General features: G+C 38.7%; 1 protein-coding gene across 1 annotated transcript in view; it reads left to right on the forward strand.

The window, feature by feature from the left end:
• Positions 1–24355, forward strand: part of ANK3 (ankyrin 3) — a 339429-nt gene that overhangs the window by 287446 nt on the left and 27628 nt on the right. The window contains exons 27-36 of the mRNA XM_019638372.1: positions 2206–2417; positions 3728–3935; positions 4984–5080; positions 5935–6163; positions 6807–6932; positions 7686–7808; positions 8240–8266; positions 9354–9435; positions 13539–21350; positions 21986–22060. Of these exons, the coding sequence (XP_019493917.1) occupies positions 2206–2417; positions 3728–3935; positions 4984–5080; positions 5935–6163; positions 6807–6932; positions 7686–7808; positions 8240–8266; positions 9354–9435; positions 13539–21350; positions 21986–22060 (8991 nt within the window). The remainder of the gene's footprint in view (positions 1–2205; positions 2418–3727; positions 3936–4983; positions 5081–5934; positions 6164–6806; positions 6933–7685; positions 7809–8239; positions 8267–9353; positions 9436–13538; positions 21351–21985; positions 22061–24355) is intronic.

Consider the following 24355-nt stretch of genomic DNA (forward strand, 5'->3'; position numbering starts at 1 on the left):
CCCCATTAGAAGATAATCTCCATTAAGCAGTGACTTTGGTTTGCTCTGTACTACATCTGCAGTGACTAGACTAGTGCCTGCACATAGTGGGTCCTCAGTAAATACTTGGTAAATGAATGAATCGGAATCATCCTATTTACTAGCTGCAGACGTGTCTAGAGTGTATATGAACTGTGGCTTTTAATCTAATCATCCCATTATTGGTGGGCGTGCGGGCTCAGGCTTTAGTCATTATAAGCAATGCTGCTTTGCATGTGCTTGTAAGAAAGATATGAGAAAATGGGATTGCTGGGTCCAACGACACGCACATTTTCATTTTGAATAGATGAAGCCCAATTACATTGTCAAAAGATTGTTTCCAGTCATACCCCACCCTCAGTGAATGAAAACACCTGTTTTCCCAAAATTTTTTCTGGACAAGATGTTGTCAGTCTTTAATCTGACTGAGAAGCAGGTGTGCAGGGAGATGGTATGGTATTTCCATGTAAACTATCAAGTTCGAACATTTTAAGATACGTTTATTGACTTTTTCAGCTTCTGTGTATTGCCTGTCTGTAAGATTTTGCCATTTTCTCTTGTCTTTCTCATCTTATCAACTTGTAGCCACCATTAGTCTTGACCATGTTAATCCTTTGTCGTGTGTGTGTGTGTGTGTGTGTGTGTGTGTGTGTGTGTGTGTGTGTAGCTTATTATCTTTCCCAGTCTACCTTTCATCTTTCAAGTTTACTGTTTTTATCATAGAAAGCTTTATATTTATATATAGTCAAAATTTGCCCTTAGGCTTCTGGGTTTTCCATTTTGAGTAGGAAAGTTTCTCCTAACCAAGGCTAAAATATATTCTCTTAATTGATTTTTTTTGTAGTATTTTAATTTTTTAAAGTAGTTAAGTCTTTTGTCCAGTTGGAATTTTTATTTATATATGATAAGATGTAGTGATTTAGCTTTGTTCTTCCAAATAAATATTTGAATTATTTAATTATTTTAAATAAACTGATTTGAAGTTTAAATATGACTTTGATTTAAAAATATTTATTTAAATACATAATATATAAGTAGATATGTACGGACTTACATATATACTATGTATGTATACACATATAGAATTTTGAATCTATTTCTTGATTCTCTATTCTTGTCCCCTTGATCTGTTTATTAATTTGTATATTCCTATATGTCTCTATATATGACTGTTTTATTATGGTACTTGTAGGTAAGTTTTTAAATCTTATAAATTCTCCCTCACAAATCTACTTTTCTAGAATACTCTTTGGCTAGTCTCAAATATTATTTCATGTGATTTTTAAAATCATTTCTTTCAAGTAAACCTATCAACATGCTGCATAAAATCTGGCTTTTGATAGGAGATGCATCTGGCTGCACTCTAGGGGATGGGCTGGAATAAGGGGAGGTGAGTGGCAGGGAGATGGGAAGGATGTGGTCCCAGTAATCTAGACAGCCATAGCAGGGCGTGACCAAGAGCGTGGCAAGAGAGGAGGCCATTTCCAAAACATGTAGTATCAACTGGACCTTGACCTTTATGAGTGATGTACAAAGGAAAGTGAGTCAAAGCTATTAAACTACAGGACTGAACAAATTGTAAACCCTTTGCAAGAATTAGGACTGCAGAAGAAGAACTAGGTTTGGAGGTAGACAGAACAAAAGATGTGTCCGTTTGTAAACAGGTTGAGTTTGCCGTAGGAGGGCCAGTGGTGGGAGGTAGAAATTGGTGATGATGTTACTAATCATGTGGGTAATTTCAAAATATTTTAAAGAGGTTTTCAAATAAAGTTCTAGAGCCTTTCAGAATATGTAAGTCCTTATTCATTTTCTTGTGGAACCCTACATTTTTCTGACTCATTCCTACTTTCGGCAGCTTGAGGGAAGATTATTATAAATAATCACAGAATGGAGTATCCCTTCTTGAAGAGTAGAAGTTTGTCCATATGGTAAAATGCCAGGCTTTGAAGATGCTTGTTCCTGTTCCATAGAAACATTTTTGTATAATACAATACTATGTGTGAATAGCTTATAATATTTTTGCCAAGCTTGATATTATTTTAAAGTCACTGTAGTTTTATCATAAAAACTCTGCTTAAACTACTGAATGTAAATAATTTTAACTATCAAAGTTACACATCGGTTTGTCTGAAGGTATTGTGCAAATAGCCTTATTCTCACGCCTTTTTCATTCATTTGTCTTTTCAGAACTTGATAGCCCAGAGGAGTTAGGGAAAAAGCGGATCTGCAGGATTATTACTAAGGATTTCCCCCAGTATTTTGCAGTGGTTTCCCGGATTAAGCAGGAAAGCAACCAGATTGGTCCCGAAGGTGGAATTCTGAGCAGCACCACTGTACCCCTCGTCCAAGCTTCTTTCCCAGAGGGTGCTCTAACCAAAAGAATCCGAGTGGGCCTCCAGGTGATGTTCACAAACAGTTGTTTTCCTTGGTATATGCAGAGAGCTCCAGCAACTGTACTCATAACGCATCTTAATGATATTGCTAATCAAGGCATTAGGCCATTTTGGGAACCAGTAACCTATTTCAAATGAAAAGCATTAATTAAAAGTTAGCTTAGTGGTTATTTTAAAAAATGGTATGTATTTTAGGGTTTTCTCTGTAAAAGTATCACCTGGTTTCTGATGATTTTTTTTTTAACCATAAGTTATTGGTCTCAGTATGTGAAGCAATAGAAGCACCAAATAGCACGTCCACCATTAAAGCAACAACCCATATTTGACTGGGTTTATAATATGCCACTTCATAAAAATTAGTAACAGTGAAGCTTGCAAGAAATTTTGGTTTAAGTAAATTGTAAATGCTGGGTTATAGCCAAACCAGTTGGAATTGGTTTTGGCTTAGAAAGCTTACTGAAAATCTTGGCAAGAATGGTTTTTCCTGTATTTGTTCATTTCAGTGAGACTGACCCAGTACTTAACCAGTACTTTTTTCTTATTGAAGAAGGAAAATAACCTAAAATAACTTAATTTCTGTTACTAATTAATATAGTAATTAATAGCTGAACTGAAAGTGCATGTTGTTTTTTTTTTGTGAGGCTGGCTTCTCATGCCCAGGGAGTTGGGTTTTTTAGAGTCAACTCTAAGTCCTGAAAAGGCCTTCAGTAAATATAATACTTGGAGCTAAAGAGACCACCTTACGTTTCAGTGGTATGAAGTTCCCTTCAACTGTCTCCCATATTCAATATTTCACCAAAAAGCAAAGAGACAAAAGGAACAAGTTGGGCTTTATAGGCTAGAACTGAAATCCTCTGGAATCATGAGTGCCTTTTTGTCACTTAACTTTGGAAATCCTCAGTTTTTACATGGGTACAAGTTGCCTGTGTAATGTTTTACTGAATGACCTGCATAGGTTTAAAACATATTGGACTCAGTATTTGTTGTCCTTTACTTTGGATTAGACTAAGACTGCTGTGAGATTTGAGTTTTCCTCTCTTTCACACAAGCTCATGCTGTCTGTGTTCTATTGGAAAATACTCAGGCTGATTGATTCCTGCTATAGTGTTAGGTTGTTGGGGGGTTTTGTTTGTTTGTTTGTTTGTTTGTTTTAACACTTCCCTGAAATAGTGAGAAAGGATGAAGAAGAAAGACCTTTTATTGGTTGTGTGGTTTTGGTTTTTCCCTCTTCACTTAAAAAGTCACCTTTCAGGAAAGTCAGCTTTCCGATGAGAGAAAAATGTCTACTTTCGTTTAAGGTCCTTTCTCTTCTCTAGGCTCAGCCTGTTCCAGATGAGATTGTGAAAAAGATCCTTGGAAACAAAGCAACATTTAGCCCAATTGTCACTGTGGAACCTAGAAGAAGGAAATTCCATAAACCGATCACAATGACCATTCCGGTGCCCCCGCCCTCAGGAGAAGGCGTAGCCAATGGGTACAAGGGGGACACGACGCCCAATCTGCGCCTGCTCTGTAGCATTACAGGTTTGGTTACTTTGTTGCTGTGCTTCCTGTTTGATGCTAGCATTTGCAGTGACTCTATACAAAGATACGAAGCCTTTGAATCACACGTGCCAACTTTATGAGTAGAAAAAAAAATAATAAAACATTTTTACTTGTCCATCACCTCATTTCTGTTATCCTTGTAATCATTGCTTTAAGATGTCGATACCATGTCTCATTTTAAATTCAGTAATATCATTTTCCTGCTATTAGTTTTAATATTGATACTAGCACCCTTTTAAGGTTACTGAGGTGTTATTGAATCTGCTGGAGCTTCTAGGTAATCTCTCAGTGACCTAGACAGAGATGGTGGGCCCAGCAACACCCTTTAGACTACATGAAATTGGATGGAGTTGGGAAAAAGAGCTCCCACAGCACTGGAAGGAGGAAGCAGCAGAGTGCATGCTTCCCCTCACCTACTCTGTTAGTGAGTGTAATCTAATAGATGAAATATGCAAGGTTTAGGACAACACGTTTTGTGATGAGCACCTGGAGTCCAGAGCTCAATTCGTCCTTGAATCAACCTAATATGTTTTTCTTTTTAACTGAAAGTCTAAGATTAAGATAGGTTGGGGTGTTTTGTTTTGATTTTAAAAGTGATTGTAATGTCTGATTCCCCCTTTTACCCTGGAACATTAGGTAATTCAGGCAGTACAAATGAGCTACTTCTTAGTTCTTGCCTTTTTAAATTTAAAAAAAACAAAAGAATTGTATTGTCTAAGACAACAAACCTTTGCACTTACAAATTGCACTTCTAAAATACACTTACAAATTGTGGTTACCCCAGGTTAAAGCCATTTGTAAGTAGCCAGACAAACAGAAAAGTATTTTTTTTAAATCTAATAATATCTTAAAAGGAGGTCACTATTAGTCGGTAAGTGTATAAAAGGAGAGCAAAGAGGAAAACCACCTTCAGTACATGTCATTAATTGAAAGTGTTGAAGTTTTGCATGTTACTTACTGGCTTTGCAGGAAGAATAGGAGGATAATGCAAATGTTAAAATCACCATTATCTGCTGTTGTTCTCCAGGAGGCACCTCACCTGCTCAGTGGGAAGACATCACGGGAACTACTCCTTTGACATTTATAAAGGATTGTGTCTCTTTTACAACCAATGTTTCAGCCAGGTATGGAAATAAAGGATTCCAGAAAGCATGAAGGAATTGAATTAGTAGTATTACCTTTTGGAAAGTAAAAAGTGTTGTGCTCAATAGCAGTATTGTTATTTTGATGACAAAGTTGGATCTAATTTAGAAATTTAAAATTCACTGGGATAAGTCATTTTATCTAGTTCTTACAGGAAGCTGTAAGATGCTAAACTTGGTTCTTCCAGTAGAAGTTCTTAGCAACTGTAATTCATAAATACTGGCAGGATTTTTCTCCCATAAAATTATTGCTCCTTCCAATGGTAAAATAATTTAAAACTCTTAAGCAATAGAAAGGAAGGCTTGTCATGGCTATGTGTAAGAGGGTAACAAGAATTTTATGGGAAAAAGTGAGAGAAAAAATATTGTTAGCGTTTTCTTAGCAAAATTACTACAAATAATAAATGTAGGGTTTTCTGTGTTTAATAAACAGTACGCATCCTTACTGTTGGTTTAGATCAGCGGTTCTCAACCTTTCTAATGCTGCAACCCCTTAATACAGTTCCTCATGTTGTGGTGACCCCCAACCATAAAATTATTTTCGTTGCTACTCTATAACGATAATTTTGCTACTGTTATGAATCGTAATGTAAATATCTTTTTGTTTTCCGATGGTCTTAGGCGACTGCTGTGAAAGGGTCATTCGACCCCCCCAAAGGGGTCGGACCCCACAGGTTGAGAACCACTGGTTTAGATTAACAAGTTAATGTTTTGGTTTAGTTCCCTTTATACTCTAATTTTTTTAATGGTGAATTTTTTTAAGATATGGCATTTAAATCACTTCATTTTCATACTTATGTTTGGTTTTGGTTTTGGTTTGGTTTTGTTTTTATCAGATTTTGGCTTGCAGACTGCCATCAAGTTTTAGAAACGGTGGGGTTAGCTACGCAACTGTACAGAGAATTAATATGTGTTCCATATATGGCCAAGTTTGTTGTTTTTGCCAAAATGAATGATCCTGTAGAATCCTCCCTGCGATGTTTCTGCATGACAGATGACAAAGTGGACAAAACTTTAGAGCAGCAAGAGAATTTTGAGGAAGTTGCAAGAAGCAAAGATATTGAGGTACCTTATTCAGAACAAGTTCATTCAATTCTATTCCCCAGATAGGGGGGTTTATTTTGAGACCATAATAGCACTCACTTTAAATATCAGCTACATTATTGATTTTAGGTTTTGTCTAAAAATTTTGATATAAATTTATTCTCAAATTATTATAAGTGTTTTTGAGGTTATCTTAGTGGGTTAAATTGTAGTACTAATGACTCTAAGTCATGGTCTCCAGTTTTCCTGTAGCTGCTTGAGTTACCTTATTTCCATGGTCACTGTCTATACACATTACCATGATTTTCCTTTTTCAAACCCAGCCATCAGATAAGTATCTAAGAATCAAAAAAACAAACAAAATAACTTTCACAGTATATCTGAGTAAGTGATTTTATCAGACCCTTTCTTAAACATGTTTAAAATTGCTAGAATAAAAATATATAATTCTGTCTTGTGCATGTCCATGGTACAGTTTCCAGTTACAATTATTGAATTGTGAGCCAATAGTTATTTCTGTGGCAAACAGAACCATAAAAATAATTTCCGAATAAGGAGACAAATGTGCATAAAAACATGACTTTCTTTTAATGTTATGTAACTTAAAATCTCAAAATTCTTTCAACTAAAATTAACATTAAATTATGTATTTTTCCCCTAAAAGGTTCTGGAAGGAAAACCTATTTATGTTGATTGTTATGGAAACCTGGCCCCACTTACCAAAGGAGGACAGCAACTTGTTTTTAACTTTTATGCTTTCAAAGAAAATAGACTACCATTTTCCATTAAGGTAAATCATCTTCAACAGAGGCTCTGTGATGGTTTTTAAATGCTCTTAGAGAATTGAAAGATTAATTAATGATTTATTCAGTTTGAAATATCCCACCCAACTTGAATTCATAAGAACAAGGTCAGATTTTGTCCTAATTCTACCTAACTATACTTTCCAACAAGGAGATCTTGTTAAAGGAGTCTTTACCTTTTAAATAGCTAATCATTTATGTTTAAACAAATGTTTGTAAGACCAAACAATCTAGAATAATAATATGCATCATATCTGGTTAATGCTCAGTAATCGTATAATGGATGAAATCAAAATTCAGTATTCAAGTTTCATTTTCATTTCTGATGGAGCCCAGGGACATTCTAGAAAGACCATCTTTCTCCTCAGAGAACAGATAAACACATGACAATTATTTTACTGTCATTATTATTTGCTGTTATTAGTGTTGCTAAAACTGATGCTTTGAGAAAAAGAAATTATTAGACAGGAAGAAAATGTGTACAACCCAGACTATACAATGAATTGTCAGGGTAAGACAAGGAGACACAATAACCCTGTGTTTAGACTGGGAAGTGAACATTCTAAATCTTGCTGAGTTTAAATGTGACCACCTTGGTTGACATGTCATTGTTATCACCCCCTTTTCCCTTTTCTTGCCTCTCGAAGGGCTCCATAAAACAAACATGTTTAGCTCTTGTACAGACAGGCATCCTCAGAAAAGCCCCTTTCCATAACTGTCAACTACATAAATTCTTCTAGATTAGAGACACCAGCCAAGAGCCCTGTGGTCGTCTGTCTTTTCTGAAAGAACCAAAGACAACAAAAGGACTGCCTCAAACAGCTGTTTGCAACTTAAATATCACTCTACCAGCACATAAAAAGGTATCTTTTAATAGTGGTTTATTTTAACTTTCTTTCCCTGGTCTTGAAGAAGTGGGCCCTTGGTGTGCAATTAAGGAATGCTTTGTAACATGATTAAAGCTCTTGAAACTCAAGTTTTATTAGTCTCTTTGTGTAGATTGACTAAGTCTTGTTACTGTGGTGTCAAATTCTTACGGTTTGTATGATGGAGTCCTCTGTTTATTGCTTCTGCTGGTAGTACCTAGATTTGTATGCTTTCAAATAACATCACATTAATTTGCTGTGGATGTACAGTTCTTGATAATTTTTGTTGGCTTCTTTTGATTTGCTTTGCCTTCTAAATCAGCTTGCATTTTGTGCTCCCTACTGAGTCCTTTTCATATCCTGATATTCTTTTCCCTGCTGTCCATTATAATATTCCTTGTCTCTGCAATGCATCTTGGAACCAAAAGGAGACAGAGTCAGATCAAGATGATGAGGTAATATGAACACTTCTGCTTTTACTCTATCAGAGATAGAATAGAAATTGAATCTGTATAAAAGAAGTTGCAGAGGGCTGAAGTGTGGGAAACGTATTATATTTTTGCAGATCTTGACTTAAGTGTGATAAAGAGTATATATTTTTCTTAAAGGATGGTTCACTCTTCCTCCACATATACATAAGAGTACTTCAGTACATTCAATAAAATCATAATTCAGCCAATGATTTAAAAATATGAACTAAAGTTCTTTAAATATTTTTAAATGTGATATATTGGCATATATAAATAAATATACATTTGTGCATATTTTAATCAAGTCACAATTATTATAACTTTGAAATAAAGATCATGGTACTATATGAAATTTTATTGTATAAGTCAACTTATATTTTATATAATGTAAATATGTGCTCAATGGCTCTTGATAAACATTTTATATTTTATTTAAAAAAATTTATCTTGGCCATTTTTTTTTAAAGGTATAGTTGTTCAATTAAGCTTGGAATGACTTTTTCCTTACAAGTTATCACCTAATATTTCTGCAACTTTGATGATAATTGGATTGTTAAAACTCACACCTCAGTAATAGTAAATACACTCAGCAGGCTTAAGACTTGGTAACGTTATTCCTAATAAAACATTAACCTGTTTTGAAGCTCCTCATTTATTCTTTATGCCTATTAACATACGGAAACAACAGCAGTAATGAGAATAATAAACTTTGTGTGCCCTTTTTTCCTGGAATGTACTCACACAGAGTGAGTGTACATTGTGATATATGTGCTTTTGATATGAATGAACCTGGGAAAAGTTGCTGCTCAGCATCCGAAGTCTCTGCCACGCTCGTCTTTTATTGTAGCTCCCTGTAGTCTGCTGTGTTGGTGCTCCTGTAGTTGCTAAATGATGGGTTATTTGTTCGAGACATTGGGGTAGAGTTGTAAAATCACATTTTCATGAGGAAAACCCATAAGAAGAAAAATAAGGATAAACAAGATATCAACCTAACACCCTACAGAATATTTCTAAACTGTGAAAATGTCACAAGGAAGTTGGATATAGTGTTTTCTTTGTTTTTCTTTTCCAGGCCGAAAAAGCAGACAGACGACAGAGCTTTGCATCCTTAGCTTTACGTAAGCGTTACAGCTACTTGACTGAGCCTGGAATGAGTGAGTTTCTAACATGTTTACTAATTATGTGGATTTTTATAAGAAGAGACATTTTTTCTATACAATCTCAGTTTTGGGGTCATTTGAAAACCAATGGTAAAAGAAAAATCGCCTGTAAGAAACTTTTATCACAAAATCTAAGTACTGTATTAGACATGGTTGAAAATATGAAGCACAAACACCCCTAAATCATAGCTTCAAAACAGTTTTTTAAAGCCATTAACTATTTGTTTTCTTAGAAACATCTATTGTTTGTCTTTTAAAATCTTGATTTCACTTCAGTTGTGAACTATGCGAGGAGATAATGTACTGATATTGCTTTAAATCTGTGCTCAGAAGAGAAGATATTTACTTCTATGTATGTGGGATGGTAGAAAGGATAATGAAGTAACTTCAGTTGTCATCTCATTTTTCTTTATGTAGGTAGGTCGTTATATCTTAGTAATGAATCTTTTTTTTCCCCACTTTGAAAGAATTATATTTTTCTACCTTCTTGAGGTAGCACTTGTTTACTGATTTCTTATTTCTTCCTTTCCTCTCTCCCTGCCCTTTATTAAATCAGTTCTAAGGCTGGTCTTCACTAGAATGGTTAAACCCTTTTCTTGTCTCGGTGATTATTTTGGTTCATTGCTAACTGGCTTGCAAGTGTAAAGGTACAGATTCATTCAGTCATATCCATTCATATCCATATTCTCTCTCTCTCTCTCTCTCTCTCTCTCTGCCCCTCCCTCCTCCCTCTCCTTCCCTCATCCTTATAGTTATCACCTCTGGTGATCACTGCAGCCCTCAAGTACCCCCCTCCCCCCACGGGAGCTAAGAATATGAGAGCAGCACTGTGGTATAGTGGTGCCTCTTTAACCATCAGAGAAAGATTTATGCAAAAATATTTTTTTTCAAATTAGTGAATCGTTTCTAGCTGTTTCCCATTACTCACAGAAACTTGAGTTCAGGGGATTATTGGAAGTTCATCAGGAAGAGCCACAACTTTGGTGTTTCCCACCTTTCCTGAATTCTTGTTTCTGTGGGCCAACATAGCACATAAGATGTGCAGAAGGAAATTACTTAGCACCAATGGTCTTAGCGTAATCTCCCGGAGTCTAGCTCCTTAACTACTAGGGAAGCGTCTATGTTCAGACACAAAACTGGAAGCATGAGAGAAATGAAGCCCTACTGTATGCATGAATGTCCTTCCAGATCTAATTTTTCCCTCTAGCAAAATGTCTACATCCTCCCAAAATCATAAAGGCTGAAATGAACTCCCATTAAACTACAAAGCAGGGAAGGGTGTGTGTGTGTCTGGGTATGGGTATGGGTGTGTGTAGCTAGATGGTTTTTCAATACAACTAAGTTTCCTAGGTAGAAGTGTTCCTTGGAACACTACAGTTTGCCCCAGAACTCAGGCACTCACTGGGCAGCTGGTTGGGAATCCCAGGCGATATCCTTAAGCTCTGGACAGGCTCCACAGACCAGCTACTTTAGGCCAGAGGCACCTGGACAGATGAACTCCTGTCTGATTCTGGCCCCTAAGGTATTTGTTTGGAGGAAATAACGAGTTGTAAAGTCAGGTGTGTGCTTAGTCAATGGAATTTTTCCCACTTCTGAAAGTGTTGCTACTTTTTGGTTCACGTTAGTTAAGGTATAGTTAGCTTGCTTCCTTGACTTTTCATACAGGAGGCTACTTTCCTCTGTTTTATGAACGAGAGCATAAGAGTGGTGAACACAGGACTGGAAAGGCCTCAGAGGGGCTAAAAGAAAACTAAGGAAATGCCATGTCCCCTGAATTGGTTAGAACTCCAAGTGAACGCAGCTTTTCCCTCGCCACCTTGTCCTTTCCACCGCCCCCCCACACACACACACACACACAAAATCTGGTGTAATTCAGAGCCTGACATCCAGACATTCCCTTTGTTATAAAGAGTATCATAAAATGTGTAACCAGTTAGTAAATTGGCTGTTTCATGCAAAGTGTAAGACCATAGGACGTGGTGCAGAAGACCTTTTTGCTTGATGGAGCCGACCATCAGTAGTAAAGGAGAGATCCTCTGCCAGTTTCAGGTAGTTATAAAAATAAATTCTCTTGAGATGTTAGACTGAGCCCAACTCACTGAATTGAAGGAACTGTCAAACCTTCCACTTGCCACGTGGTGCTCCTAACAGACTTGAGCAATAGAATACTGAGAATTATGGCTAAGAGAGGTAATGAATGGTTGAGATTTTCTTTAGTTCCTCCGCTTTTCTGTAGAATAATATGTAAGCCTAGAAAAGGACATGTTCTGAATGGTTGAATTTAAATGTACACTGGGAATGAAAATGTTTCTCCTTGTGGGAGTAGCTACTAATCCAAGCACTGGACTGTAGCAATGGCCCGAGCACAGAGTGAAGAGGAGAATAAAAGATGAAGCAGATTCTCATCTCCTCTTCGCGTCTCATGATTATTCTGAACCAGTGCTTTCTGGGAGTGAGACGGTACTCAGCTCTGGCATAAACATTAGCCCTTTGCAGGCACCCCAAATTTCTGTGACCGCTCGGTTTGTTAGACTTGTAGAAGTAGACGGGGCTAAGTGTATGTATGTTTGCTCTCCCCCAGCGAGTGCATTTACATCATTTGTGTGCTTCTCATCCCATTTTCAGAAGAATGCTGGTAGTAAATCCATCTTTCCTAATGGTAGGCCTCCCTCAGGAAGCTCAGTGTTCGGGGCTATCCATGAGTCCCATGAATATTCTGGGAAGGTACCAGAATTGGCACCTCTGCCGTTGATTAAATATACATATACAAAAAAGTACTATATCCCACTGTAGGTACTTAGCTATGAGAGTATTAAAAATAAGAATGTGCTTTTTAGATTTTCCCCATGATACCTTTTGAGAATTAAAAGTATAATAGATTCTGAAAATATATGCGATAAACTATGTGCTTTTATCCATAACGAAGACAACACCAGACATGAATATATTTGGTTGCAAATGTATTTTTAATATGCAGTGTGAAATGTTTTCCTAAAATTTCAAAAGTTACCAAGATTTCACATCTCATGGAAAAAGTGTACTCTTCTTTCTAAATGCTCTTGTGAAAAGTATTTTTAAAGTTTATATATTGTGCATACTATGGCATAAAAATTGTATTACTTCATTGGCTTGTTTGCCATGATATATTGTGCATGATAAAATGTTTTCAGTTGCTTTGCTTGCTTATGGTAACCATAAACCATATTTTCTGGGGTTTTTTCCCCTTTGTGTGTGTGTACACATGCATTTTTAAAACCATTTCATATTTTATTTTTTCATCACCAAAAGGAATATACTGCATGGAAAAGTAAATGCAAACATTCCTTTTCGTTTTTCTTTTAAAATTCTGACTCAGAAAATTTCTTGCTCTTATTGGCTTTTTATGAGTGTATATAACCGAATTGTGCATGGAAGATACAGATTAAAAATCCAGTGGCTTCACAGTTTGCACATCAGTTGCCTGTCACTGAAAAGTTATTTTGGATTCTGCATGAAATAGGCTTGAGTGGTTTTCTAAAAAAGACTTTTAGGTATTTACTGTATAGCTACATACATTGATATGGTTCTAAGTAGGTGCAATCTGGATCACCATAAGGTTCAAGGAGAGGGAACATTAGAAATTACTAAAATGAGAGTTTTATGGTTGCACAAAACAAACATGTACCTATACAGGCAAAACAGAACGGCTATTGATATTTCAAAACCAGCACATAAGAAAGTCAATAGGAAGTAAGGGAACAGTTTTCCATTGTGGTTATTTTTCTCATCATTAATTCTTTCCTCATGTTTTCTAATTTTTCATTGTTGGCCTATTTGTTTGCGACGTGCTTTTTCTGTCTTTCATTTCACATTGCTCTGTGTTTTATTTATTTAGTTGTTTTGGTTTTTTTTTTAACTTTGGATTAGTTACGTCTGTAGAAATTTTTTTTCCTCTTTTACTTAATAGTTCCTTTTGCCTCTTCCATTCTAAGTCATGCAAACAATTGTACTTGCTTTTGTAATATTTCAAAGTTTACTGACCAATTTTTTTCTCTGGTCTCTCTGTTTCTCAACCATTTTTGTTGATTTTTGTGTTTGATTTCATTTTAAAATTTAAGAAACAGTTGAACGGAGTGCAGGAGCAACAAGATCCCTCCCCACCTCTTACTCATACAAGCCATTCTTTTCTACAAGACCATACCAGTCCTGGACCACAGCTCCGACGACAGTGCCCGGGCCAGCCAAGTCAGGCTTCACTTCCTTATCAAGTTCTTCCTCTAACACGCCATCAGCTTCTCCGTTAAAATCCATTTGGTCTGTTTCGACTCCTTCTCCAATCAAATCCACACTAGGCGCGTCAACTACATCTTCAGTTAAATCCATTAGTGATGTGGCATCTCCAATTAGATCTTTTCGGACAATTGCTTCACCAATAAAAACAGTGGTGTCACAATCTCCATACAATATCCAGGTCTCCTCTGGTACCCTGGTTAGAGCTCCCACAGTCACGGAGGCCTCGCCTTTAAAAGGGCTGGCGTCCAATGCTACGTTTTCCTCTCGAACCTCTCCAGTGACTACAGCAGGGTCTCTTTTGGAGAGGTCATCGATTACTATGACACCCCCTGCCTCCCCCAAGTCAAACATTAATATGTATTCCTCAAGTTTGCCATTTAAGTCAATTATTACATCAGCGGCGCCGCTAATATCTTCGCCTTTAAAGTCAGTGGTATCTCCAGCTAAATCAGCAGTTGATGTCATTTCTTCAGCTAAAGTTACCATGGCCTCTTCTCTCTCATCACCTATGAAACAGATGCCTGGACATGCAGAGGTAGCATTAGTCAACGGATCTATTTCCCCTCTGAAATACCCATCATCTTCCACTTTAATAAATGGATGCAAAGCCACTGCCACGCTACAGGAAAAAATTTCTACAGCTACAAACTCTGTGAGCTCTGTGGTCAATGCAGCCACAGACACAGTTGAGAAAGTGTTTTCTACCACGACAGCAATGCCATTTTCCCCACTCAGGTCATATGTTTCTTCAGCACCATCAGCTTTTCAATCTCTGAGAACTCCTTCCGCAAGTGCACTCTATACATCCCTAGGGTCGTCAATATCTGCAACTACCTCATCTGTAACTTCATCAATAATAACAGTGCCAGTATACTCTGTAGTCAATGTTTTGCCAGAACCAGCATTAAAGAAACTTCCAGACTCTAATTCACTGACAAAGTCAGCAGCAGCCTTGCTGTCACCCATTAAAACATTGACTACGGAGACACGTCCTCAGCCCCATTTCAGTCGAACTTCATCTCCAGTTAAGTCATCGTTGTTCCTTGCACCCTCTGCCCTTAAGTTGTCTACACCATCTTCTTTATCTTCCAGTCAGGAGATATTAAAAGACGTGGCCGAAATGAAAGAGGACCTAATGCGGATGACTGCGATCCTACAAACAGATGTGCCTGAGGAGAAGCCGTTCCACCCCGACCTCCCGAAAGAAGGGAGAATTGACGATGAAGAACCTTTCAAAATTGTTGAGAAAGTAAAGGAAGACTTGGTGAAAGTCAGTGAAATCCTGAAGAAAGATGTGTGTGTAGATAATAAAGGGCCACCCAAATCACCAAAGAGTGACAAAGGACACTCTCCCGAAGATGACTGGATAGAATTTAGTTCAGAAGAGCTAAGAGAAGCGAGACAACAAGCTGCCACAAGCCATTCTCCATCTCTGCCAGAGAGAGTACAAGTAAAAGCAAAAGCGGCTTCCGAAAAGGATTATAACTTGACCAAAGTTATTGATTACCTAACCAATGATATTGGGAGCAGCTCGTTGACAAACTTAAAATACAAGTTTGAGGATGCAAAGAAGGATGGCGAAGAGAGACAGAAGAGAATTTTAAAACCAGCAATTGCTTTGCAGGAACACAAACTCAAAATGCCTCCAGCCTCCATGAGGCCTTCCACCTCTGAGAAAGAATTATGTAAAATGGCTGATTCCTTTTTTGGAACAGACACTATTTTAGAGTCTCCAGATGACTTCTCTCAACATGACCAAGATAAAAGTCCCTTGTCTGACAGTGGCTTTGAAACAAGAAGTGAAAAAACCCCTTCAGCCCCACAAAGCGCAGAAAGCACTGGTCCTAAACCACTTTTTCACGAAGTCCCCATCCCGCCTGTCATTACAGAAACAAGAACTGAAGTGGTTCATGTGATCAGGAGCTATGAGCCCTCCGCTGGAGATGCTCCCCCGTCCCAACCAGAGGAACCCATGTCACCCAAACCGTCACCTACTTTTATGGAATTAGAACCAAAGTCTACCACCTCTAGTATTAAAGAAAAAGTGAAAGCGTTTCAAATGAAAGCCAATAGTGAGGAAGATGACCACAGTCGAGTTCTGAGCAAAGGCATGCGTGTGAAAGAAGAAACCCACATAACCACGACCACCAGAATGGTGTATCATTCTCCACCAGGAAGTGAAGGCACCTCGGAAAGAATTGAAGAAACCATGTCTGTCCATGACATCATGAAGGCCTTTCAGTCCGGGCGGGACCCTTCCAAAGAACTGGCAGGTCTGTTTGAACATAAGTCTGCCGTGTCTCCAGACGTTCACAAGTCTGCTGCTGAAACCTCAGCCCAGCATGCAGAGAAGGACAACCAAATGAAACCCAAACTGGAGCGTATAATAGAAGTCCACATCGAAAAAGGTAACCAAGCTGAGCCCACTGAAGTCATTATTAGAGAAACCAAAAAGCATCCAGAAAAGGAAATGTATGTGTATCAGAAAGACTTATCCCGGGGAGATATTAACCTAAAAGATTTTCTGCCAGAAAAGCACGATGCTTTCCCTTGTTCAGAGGAACAGGGTCAGCAAGAAGAAGAAGAGCTTACTGCCGAAGAGTCATTGCCTTCTTATCTGGAGTCTTCCAGAGTAAACACCCCTGTGTCCCAAGAAGAAGATAGTCGCCCTAGTTCTGCTCAACTCATATCTGATGACTCTTATAAAACATTGAAGCTGTTGAGTCAACACTCAATAGAATACCATGACGATGAGTTGTCAGAACTAAGAGGGGAGTCTTACAGGTTTGCTGAGAAAATGCTTCTGTCAGAAAAGCTAGATGTGTCTCATTCTGATACCGAGGAATCGGTCACAGACCATGCAGGACCCCCTAGTGCAGAGTTACAGGGGTCTGATAAGCGGCCCAGAGAAAAAGTAGTCACTGCCCCCAAAAAAGAAATTCTCTCCAAAATCTATAAAGATGTGTCTGAAAATGGTGTAGGTAAAGTGTCTAAAGATGAGCATTTTGATAAAGTGACAGTGTTGCACTATTCTGGCGATGTTAGTAGTCCAAAACATGCCATGTGGATGCGCTTTACTGAGGACAGATTAGACAGAGGTAGAGAGAAGTTGATATATGAAGATAGGGTGGACAGGACTGTGAAGGAAGCTGAAGAAAAACTGACTGAAGTGTCACAGTTTTTTCGTGACAAAACCGAAAAGCTAAATGATGAACTGCAGTCCCCAGAGAAAAAGGCACGTCCTAAAAATGGCAAAGAATACTCTTCTCAAAGCTCGACCAGTAGCAGCCCTGAAAAAGTATCGCTGACAGAAATGTTGGCATCCAACGATGAGTGGGTTAAGGCCAGGCAGCATGGCCGTGATGGACAAGGCTTCCCCAAAGCTGATGAGAGGAAGACATCCAGCCTGCCCAGCAGCCCGGAGAAGAAGGTTCTTTCCCAGCATACTGAGGACAGCAAGTCCACAGAGGAAGCCACAGGAAGTCTTTCACAGAGCAAAGCACCAGACGGGCCCCAGTCTGGGTTTCAGCTCAAACAATCTAAACTCAGTTCCATTAGGTTAAAATTTGAACAAGGCACACAGGCCAAAAGTAAGGACATGCCTCAAGACAAAAAGCCAGATGGTCAATCCAGAATCCCAGTTAAAAAAATCCAGGAGAGCAAGCTACCTGTGTACCAAGTTTTTGCTAGAGAAAAACAGCAGAAGGCCATAGACCTCTCAGACGAAAGTGTACCTGTGCAAAAAGATTTTATGGTGTTAAAAGCTAAAGATGAGCATGGCCAACACGATGCAGTTGTTGTAAATGATTCTGGCTCTGATGATGTGAACAAACAAAGAACTGAAATGTCAAGCAAAGCAATGCCTGACTATGTTTCCGAGCAACAGGCTAAAGACTTGGCATGTCATGTAACCTCAGATTTAGCAACTAAGGGACCATGGGACAAAAAGGTCTTTAGAACATGGGAAAGTTCGGGAGCCACTAACAATAAGTCGCAGAAAGAAAAACTTTCGCATGTACTTGTTCATGATGTAAGAGAGAATCACGTTGGTCACTCTGATCGTAAAATTGTTGATCAAAGGAATGAGTTTTTGTCTGTGACTGAGAGAGAACACAAATTGTTAACAAATGGCTCTCTCTCAGAAATTAAAGAAATGACTGTAAAATCTCCCTCCAAAAAAGTCTTATATAGGGAATATGTTGTTAAAGAAGGGGAACGTCCTGGTGGATGTCTTGATCAGCCTTCCAGGAGAAGCGAGAGCTCAGCAGTGTCTCACATCCCAGTCAGAATTGCTGATGAAAGGAGGATGCTGTCTTCTGATACTCCTGATGGGTTTTGTGAGCAGTCGCCATTTCCAAAACACGAACTATCACAAAAGTTACCCCAGTCAAGCATGAGTAAAGAGACAGTTGAGACACAGCACTTTAATTCTCTAGAAGATGAAAAAGTGACCTATTCAGAAATCAGCAAAGTTTCCAAACATCAGAGTTATGTAGGCTTATGCCCGCCTCTTGATGAAACTGAAATGTCTCCCACCAAATCTCCTGATTCTTTAGAGTTTAGCCCAGGGAAAGAATCCCCTTCTAGTGATGTGTTCGACCATAGTCCCATTGATGGATTGGACAAAGCTGCACCACTAGCCCAGACAGAGGGAGGGAAAGAGATCAAAACTTTACCTGTTTATGTCAGTTTTGTCCAGGTGGGGAAGCAATACGAAAAGGAGATACAACAAGGAAGTGTAAAAAAAATCATAAGTCAGGAATGTAAGACAGTACAAGAGACCAGGGGGACCTTTTATACAACTAGACAGCAAAAGCAGCCTCCTTCTCCCCAAGGTAGTCCAGAAGACGATACTCTAGAGCAAGTTTCCTTTCTAGATAGCTCTGGAAAAAGCCCTTTAACCCCAGAAACACCCAGTTCAGAGGAAGTGAGTTATGAATTTACGTCTAAGACGCCAGACTCGCTTATAGCTTATATACCAGGCAAACCCAGCCCAATTCCCGAGGTTTCCGAGGAATCCGAGGAGGAGGAGCAGGCCAGGTCATCCTCCTTAAAGCAGACGACGGTGGAAGAGATAACAACAGTTGCACACGAAATGCCTAACAGCGTGAGCAAAGACTCTAACCAAAGACCCAAAACTAACAGAGTTGCCTATATTGAATTCCCCCCTCCTCCACCACTGGATGCAGACCAGATTGAGTCAGATAAGAATCATTATCTCCCTGAAAGAGAGGTCGACATGATTGAAGTCAATCTGCAAGATGAGCATGACAAGTACCAGCTGGCGGAACCTGTCATCAGAGTGCAGCCACCTTCCCCAGTTCCTCCCGGGGCAGACGCCAGTGATTCGAGTGATGACGAATCTATTTATCAACCAGTCCCGGTTAAAAAATACACCTTCAAATTGAAGGAAGTAGACAGTGAGCAAAAACAAATGACAAAACCCAAAGCTTCTGCTGAAAAGGCTTCCAACCAGAAAGAATTGGAAACTAATGGGTCTGGAAAAGATAATGAATTTGGCCTTGGCCTTGATTCGCCTCAGAATGAAACTGCCCAGAATGGAAACAATGACCAGTCCATCACAGAGTGTTCCATTGCTACCACAGCAGAGTTTTCTCACGATACGGATGCCACCGAGATTGACTCTCTCGATGGCTACGACCTACAAGATGAAGATGATGGCTTGACAGAGAGCGATTCTAAACTCCCAAGTCAGACGATGGAAATTAAGAAAGATGTCTGGAATACAGAAGGCATTCTGAAGCCAGCCGACCGCTCCTTTAGCCAAAGTAAACTTGAAGTTATCGAGGAGGAGGGAAGGGTGGGACCAGATGAAGATAAGCCACCTTCTAAGAGTTCTTCCTCTGAAAGGACTCCTGATAAGACTGATCAGAAGTCAGGGGCCCAGTTTTTCACACTGGAAGGCAGACATCCTGACAGATCGGTGTTTCCTGATACTTATTTCAGTTACAAAGTAGATGAAGAATTTGCCACACCTTTTAAAACGGTAGCTACCAAAGGTCTAGATTTTGACCCTTGGTCTAATAACCGAGGGGATGATGAAGTGTTTGACGGTAAATCGCGGGAAGATGAAACTAAGCCATTTGGTCTGGCTGTGGAAGATCGCTCTCCAGCAACCACCCCTGACACAACGCCAGCCAGAACACCAACTGATGAAAGTACCCCAACTAGTGAGCCTAACCCCTTCCCATTTCATGAAGGAAAAATGTTTGAGATGACTCGCAGTGGTGCAATTGACATGAGCAAGAGGGATTTTGTTGAAGAGAGGCTCCAATTTTTCCAGATTGGTGAGCATACTTCTGAAGGGAAGTCAGGGGACCAGGGGGAAGGGGATAAAAATATGGTCACTGCCACACCACAGCCACAGTCAGGGGACACCACTGTAGAAACCAATCTAGAGAGAAATGTAGAGGCACCTACAGTCGAACCTAACCCCAGCATCCCGACCAGCGGAGAGTGTCAGGAAGGCACATCCAGTAGTGGCTCCCTGGAGAAATCAGCAGCCACTAGCACCTCTAAAGTTGACCCCAAGTTGCGCACACCTATAAAAATGGGAATTTCTGCATCCACCATGACCATGAAGAAAGAAGGCCCTGGAGAAGTAACAGATAAGATAGAAGCTGTGCTGACCAGTTGTCAGGGGGTAGAGAATGAAACTACAACAGTGCTGGCAAACTCAGCCAATAGCCACATGGGCACTAGGCCCCAAGAAAAACATGATTTTCAAAAAGATAACTTTAATAACAACAACAATTTGGATTCTTCCACTATCCAGACAGATAACATTACAAGTAAAGTAGATCTGACAGAACATTCTGCACCCACTTGTACCCCAGAGAAAGCTAATCCAGTGAAAACCTCATCAGGAAAAAAGACAGGGGTACTGCAAGGACCCTGTGTAAGAGATAAGCAGAAAGTTCTTGGAGAGCAGCAAAAGACAAAGGAACCGATAGGGAGTAGGCGAAAATCCAAACTGCCCATAAAGGCCACTTCACCAAAAGATACCCTCCCACCAAGTCCTATGCCAAACACTAAAGTGAGTAAACTGAAGCAGGTTAGTCAACCTGAGAAAACCAAACCCCTTACATCTTCTTCATGTGTAGATGTCAAATCCAGAATTCCAGTAAAAAACACACACAGGGATAACATAGTTTCCGTTAGAAAACCATGTGCCACACAAAAGCAAGGGCAGCCAGAGAAAGACAAGGCCAAACAACTTCCATCCAAGTTGCCAGTAAAGGTAAGATCTACCCGTGTCACCACCACCGCCGCCACCACCACCAACACCAACACCACCACCACCACCACCACCACAGTTAAAGTTAGGAAAAGTCAGCTTAAGGAAGTATGTAAACATTCCATTGAATATTTTAAGGGCATTAGTGGTGAGACCTTAAAGCTTGTGGACCGCTTCTCTGAAGAAGAAAAAAAGATGCAGTCTGAGTTGTCGGATGAGGAAGACAGTACCTCAAGAAACACGTCGTTGTCCGAGAGTTCCCGGGGTGGCCAGCCTTCAGTTACAACGAAGTCTGCTAGAGATAAGAAAACAGAGGCAGCACCTTTAAAATCAAAGAGTGAAAAGGCCGGCAGTGAGAAAAGGAGCAGTAGGAGGACTGGTGAGAATGAAGGCAGTCAGGTTTCTCGAGCACTCTTTGCTCACATCCTGGAGAACGAGCATAGTTTGTAAACACTTTCCAACTCGTAGACCCTAGTGCATGAACTGTCGTGATTGCCTGTGGAGTGACTTAACCGTAGTTTCTCATTCTGTCATTGTCATCTGTATGTGCTGTCTATATACACCTCTTTCTTCCTTTTAACCGAAACTACACTGTAGACAGCTAGGGAAGCATGCTGAAGATATTGGTGTCATTCAAAATAAGCAACATTTTTTTTGTTGTTTTTTAATGTGCTAATGGATATGATTCTGTTAAAGTAAAAGCACAGATGTGGAAATCCCATCATGGCGTTTTTCACCAACACAACACTTCTGTAACTGTTGTAAAGTAGCTAGCTTGTCAGCATGTTCAGTTCCATTACATCGAGCATCCATGTAGTCTGACATTTGGCCTGATGCAGGTGAAACCAAGTGAGCCATGTGAAAAGAGAAGTGTTCATGTGGGTGATTAGGACACATTTAAATGTACAGTGTTAGCTTTAGTCTCTCTGTAAAATCTGAGTACTGCTAAAAGCAATTTTCCAGTGTCGTGTTTTTTCTTGATGATTATTTTAATTAAGAAATTGTAAATCGTAGGTCCCCAGAGTCCATGTGAACGGACAGATCTCAGGATGGCAATAGTAGCCGATCACCTGGGACTTAGTTGGACAGGTAAGTGTGTATACTCCTGAATGCAACAGATAGTTTCTTAATTGCTTTGTCTTATCCACAAGTAGCTCATTGTAAAAAAAAACAGAAATAAGCAATGAGTAAAAAGTGTTTTTATCACCCATAATTCTATCTACCAAGAGATAATTACTGATATTACCTGTAGACTGTATTTTTCAAAGCCTTTTATATGCATATCCATGAAAGAATAGAAATTTCCATCTGATTTTACCTTGAATTTAAGCACGTTCTTCACAGTGCCGTTTCTGGTAATATAGGATAACCTCTTACCTAATAGCAAAATTATTTTGTGGCATAAAAGAAAACATAGCTAAGGCCTGTGATTTTTAAATAATTCAAAAATTTTAAACGTGGTTTATGCCCTTAGAGCACCTCTCTTAGGCAACTGTTCAATTAATCCATGCGTAGGTTTCACAAATTTTAATCATTTATGAGTCATCTTCACAATTTTTATGGTATACACATATTATCTATATGTTTATTTACCTGATACTTTTAAGTGGACTATGCTGAAAGATTTAAAAGGAAATCTTATATCACTTTGATAATGGCAAACAAGGACCATTTTCAATAACTATATAAGCAAGAAAATAAAGGAATGACATTAAGTACATATTTTGAATTAAACACTTTTTTAAATAGAATACACAAAAGTAGATGAGTTCTGTGAAATGAATGAACCCATTTATGATCAATGTGTAGAAAAGGAATATTTAGCTTGATTTCACTTCATTCAAGCTGAAGATAAGGTTCCGTGTCAACTGGACATTTCTGCTTGGGAGTTTTGATGTTACCTGGGCCCCCAAAATTCTACCTCACATGAATCAGAGAAATTTTAACATTTGTGGGTTGAGTGTATGTTTTTAATGTACAGCTAAAAAACATAATAGTTAAAATAAATGTTAATTAATGTCATGTCTAAAGTCATCTTGCATACCATCATTGACATACATTCTATACGCAGGGAAGCAATTATCTACAGAGGCTATGAAACTAGATAATGGCCAACAAGGTCATCTAAATGTTTTTCCTTTGAATGTCCTTAGTCCCCTCCCTCTCCATGTTAAACTCCCTCCTTCCATGCAGTCCCTGCTCTTAGACATACTGCGAATGGTCAGGAGCCTAGTGGAGCTCTGAAAAGACATGTGGTCTGAGTAACCCTTTACAGGTTGTTGAGAGGTGATAGCAGTTTGTTGTGTGTAAATATTTACTAAAATAAAATTAATATTTATACTGTAACATTGGACCTTGGACTCTGAAAATACACTGGAGCAAATGTTGATTTTGCAGTATGATATGCCCATCACTATTAGATTATTTTCCAAAAGCAAATCCAGTCCTTAGTTTTTTTTGGAGAAGATGTGACACAAGAATAGCCAGACATGAAGCCATAAAACTGTAAAATTCTTAGGGACAATGTGTCTTTGCACTTCCTTGAGTCTCTAGACAAAAGGTACAATTCCTTCATGAGGGCTTGTTGGGCTGTAAGGGATATTGTCTCTTAAAACAGATGAAGAATTTAAAAACAAATTTAACTTTATAATTTGAATTATTACACACTCAATGAAGATTTAGAAGAACAAAATTTAAGTCTGTCCTTCAGAATCACTGTTACCATCTTAATGTTCTTTGATTTTTTTTCTAAAAAGCTTTTAAAATGTTATATACATAATGTAATTCCCTGCTTTTTTTAATTTGTAATTACATAGTTTCTACAAAATTAAATATTATCTGATCTTGGTTTTAATGGATAAATAACAACCAGTAGGCACACTTTACAATGGTGTTGTTCTCATTGTGGGTCACCAGTGAGTCATGAAATCAGTTCATGCTTTGCTGTTGTTTTTAAATGGAATAGAATGGAAAAGAAAATGTCTGTGTATTACATGTATTAAGGCTAGTTTTGCTCCATAATGATCTTGTTTCATTTATAGCCACACCATGATATACAGTATATTTCTAACTGTAGGCCCTGATCAAAACAGTTTGCAAGCCACTGCATTCCATTAACTCTTCTTTTGTTCAACACGGGGATTGTTTTCAATTTTCCAGTAGTACAAGCCTACAATGACCATTCATGTATGTACATCATCATGTACAACCCTACATACTGTCACAATAGATTTCTAGAAGTAAAATCACTTGATCAAAGGGTATAGACTTTGTTGAGCTCCTGAATGCATTTTGCAAAATTGTTGGAAGTATTTCTTAAGCAGGATAGAATCTTGACCAATTCCTTTTCCATGGGAGGATTTCTTCCCCCATTTCTTACTTTTT

This window comes from Hipposideros armiger, unplaced genomic scaffold, assembly GCF_001890085.2.
Source record: "Hipposideros armiger isolate ML-2016 unplaced genomic scaffold, ASM189008v1 scaffold_39, whole genome shotgun sequence".
Lineage (NCBI taxonomy): Eukaryota > Metazoa > Chordata > Mammalia > Chiroptera > Hipposideridae > Hipposideros > Hipposideros armiger.